The sequence below is a fragment of the Cyprinodon variegatus genome, unplaced genomic scaffold (assembly GCF_000732505.1).
Source record: "Cyprinodon variegatus isolate N-32 unplaced genomic scaffold, C_variegatus-1.0 Scaffold449, whole genome shotgun sequence".
In the NCBI taxonomy this organism is placed as follows: domain Eukaryota; kingdom Metazoa; phylum Chordata; class Actinopteri; order Cyprinodontiformes; family Cyprinodontidae; genus Cyprinodon; species Cyprinodon variegatus.
Genome location: NW_015150902.1, coordinates 347,052 through 349,340, shown reverse-complemented (window position 1 = coordinate 349,340; position 2,289 = coordinate 347,052). Strand labels below are relative to the sequence as shown.

The 2,289-nt window shown below is 42.6% G+C and overlaps 1 protein-coding gene across 1 annotated transcript in view; it reads right to left on the bottom strand.

Moving 5' to 3' along the window:
- The window catches only part of LOC107093840 (AF4/FMR2 family member 2-like), a 297,213-nt gene extending 295,007 nt beyond the window's left edge, over window positions 1–2,206 (bottom strand). The window contains exon 1 of the mRNA XM_015389141.1: window positions 2,050–2,206. Within this exon, the coding sequence (XP_015244627.1) occupies window positions 2,050–2,102 (53 nt within the window). The 5' untranslated portion in view covers window positions 2,103–2,206. The remainder of the gene's footprint in view (window positions 1–2,049) is intronic.
- Between the last annotated feature and the right edge of the window lie 83 nt (window positions 2,207–2,289).

Sequence of the window (2,289 nt, the reverse complement as noted above, 5' to 3'; positions counted from 1 at the left end):
GAACCAGATAAAGATGGTCTGTGAAATGTAGAGGTGCATTCATTGATTGATGATCAGCAGATGTGAAACCGTGTCAATGCTGTAAACTTAGCACCACCTGATGGACGTTTCAACTGTAATATTTAATATATTCTCAATAAGATAAGATTGAAATATTGAAGATGTGACAAAAGCTGACAGTGTTGGAACAGGTAACGGCTGATCATCCTGCTGCACCCAGGAGGACGATCCTGCAGAGAATCAGAGATGCGTTCAACGCCTCAGACCTTTGAAACGTCTGTGAAGCTGCAGCAGATTCTGGCCTCCTGAGTGTTTAAAGAAAAGCTCTTCTCTCCATGTGGGTCTTTGTTCTCATGTCCTCCGCTGTGCACAAAATGACTCCGCTGAGCAGCGTAGCATAAAGCGATGGCGAACCGCAGAGGAGCGGAACAGATGAGGCCCTGACTGATGCTGTCTAGAAGTTCACAGCTTCCATCTAGAATCTATGCAATGGACATCTATTTATCAGCTCATGTTCATGGAGGAAAACAGCAGAGTCTAGAATCTGATTTCTGTTTTTCTACATCTGAGTTAGTATGGTGGGGAAGATGGAATAATGAATATATTTACAGACTTGATTCAGTATTCTTTCATTTAAGTGTTGTGTCCTTCCTTCTTTCCTTTCTTCCTTAGTTCCTTCCATCCTTCCTTGTTTATTTCTTCTTTTCCCTTTTTTCTCTTTTTCTGCTTTCTCCATTTGTTTATTTCTTTCCTTTCTTCCCCTATTTCCATATTTTTTCTTACATTTTATTATCCGTCTTCCTTATATTCTTTCGGTCCTCTAAATCCTTCCTCCTTTCACCCTCTTTTCTTGATTTCTTTTCCTTTCTTTGTTGTTCCTTATTCCCTTTCTTGCCCCCGTGTATTTTTTCCTTCTTTCTTTTTCTTTTGTCCTGCTTTCTTCCCTTATGTCATGTCTACATTTTTTTAATTTTGTTTTTTTTTCCCTTTGTCCTTCTTTTCTTTCCCTCCCTTAGAACCTTCCTTCCTTCCTTCCTTTCTTCCTTCCTTCCTTCCTCTGTGATTCCTTTATCTATACTTCATTGATCCAATTTATCTTTTCTTTCTGTCTTTCTTTCTGTACTTTTTAAAGTTCCCTTTCTCTCTTCTTTTCATTTCTTTCCTAATTTTAAAAATCTTTTCTTTAATTCCTTCTTTCTCCTGCGCCTTCATCATTCTCTTTCCACATTCATTTTTTTCATATTTTTTCCTTCATTTATTCCTTTCCTACTTCCTATAGTTGTTTGAGTAGTTAATGGACTTTAAAGTCTGAAATTACAGTTAACTTTGACAATTTAATCGTGGATAGAGAACCTCTGGGACTCTGTTGTTTTTTTAAACAGTATTCTTTAAAAACTGGGCCGTTTTATTGTGAATCTCACCGACAGTGAAAAGGTGATTTTAGGCTCACCCTGATGCAGATAAAGTCAATCTAATGTAGGTATTAAATAAAAGCCTAACAGTGATTGATAAGCAACACATGGACATCCCATAAATCATCCCTGCTCTGTCATTAAGCCTTCACGGCCGCGCGTGGAACAGAGAACATCCCATAAATCACAACAACACCTGTGGTGCAGCAACTCACTAATCAGACACTAACCTGACCGCAGCATTATCACTATTAATTAGTGAAGGGCAGAACTGATCACCAACAGCTGACTAACTTGGATGATGCGCTGCCCTTTTCATTCATCGCTCTCTCTGCATCTCTGATGTCACAAAGGCGCCGCGAGGAGCGGAGCCCTCAGCTGAACGCGCGTGCCTCCGCCGGTAACAACGGCAGCTCGGACGGTGACACAACAAAGGCGTTTTTTCTTTTCTTTTAGTCCACTCACTTTCCCCGCCTCCTCACAGAGACAATAATAAATAAATGAAAATAGAAAAACACAAACTGGGTTCTGACCTCCAGCTTTCTTTCCACCCATCCCATTCAGCACTGAACACGCACAGATGCGTGGCTGTTAACACAGGAGCAAAAATCAAAACAAAGCGGCGTGCGGGACTCACCACGGCTGCTCCAGCTCCCAGTCCCTGAAAAAGTCGAATTCAAAGAGGTCCATGTCCGGTTCGGCCGCTGCTGCCGCTGGTTAGAATCCAAAGCCTGCTGCTGCTACGTGGTTCTACATGAGCCGCTGGTTCAGAGTGGCTGGGAGAGAGGAGACAGGCTGCTGCCAGGAAGCTGCTACGTGGTAGGAGAGAGCTGACAGCCCGGCAGAGGTGGAGGGAGGGAGGGAGGGAGGGAGGAAC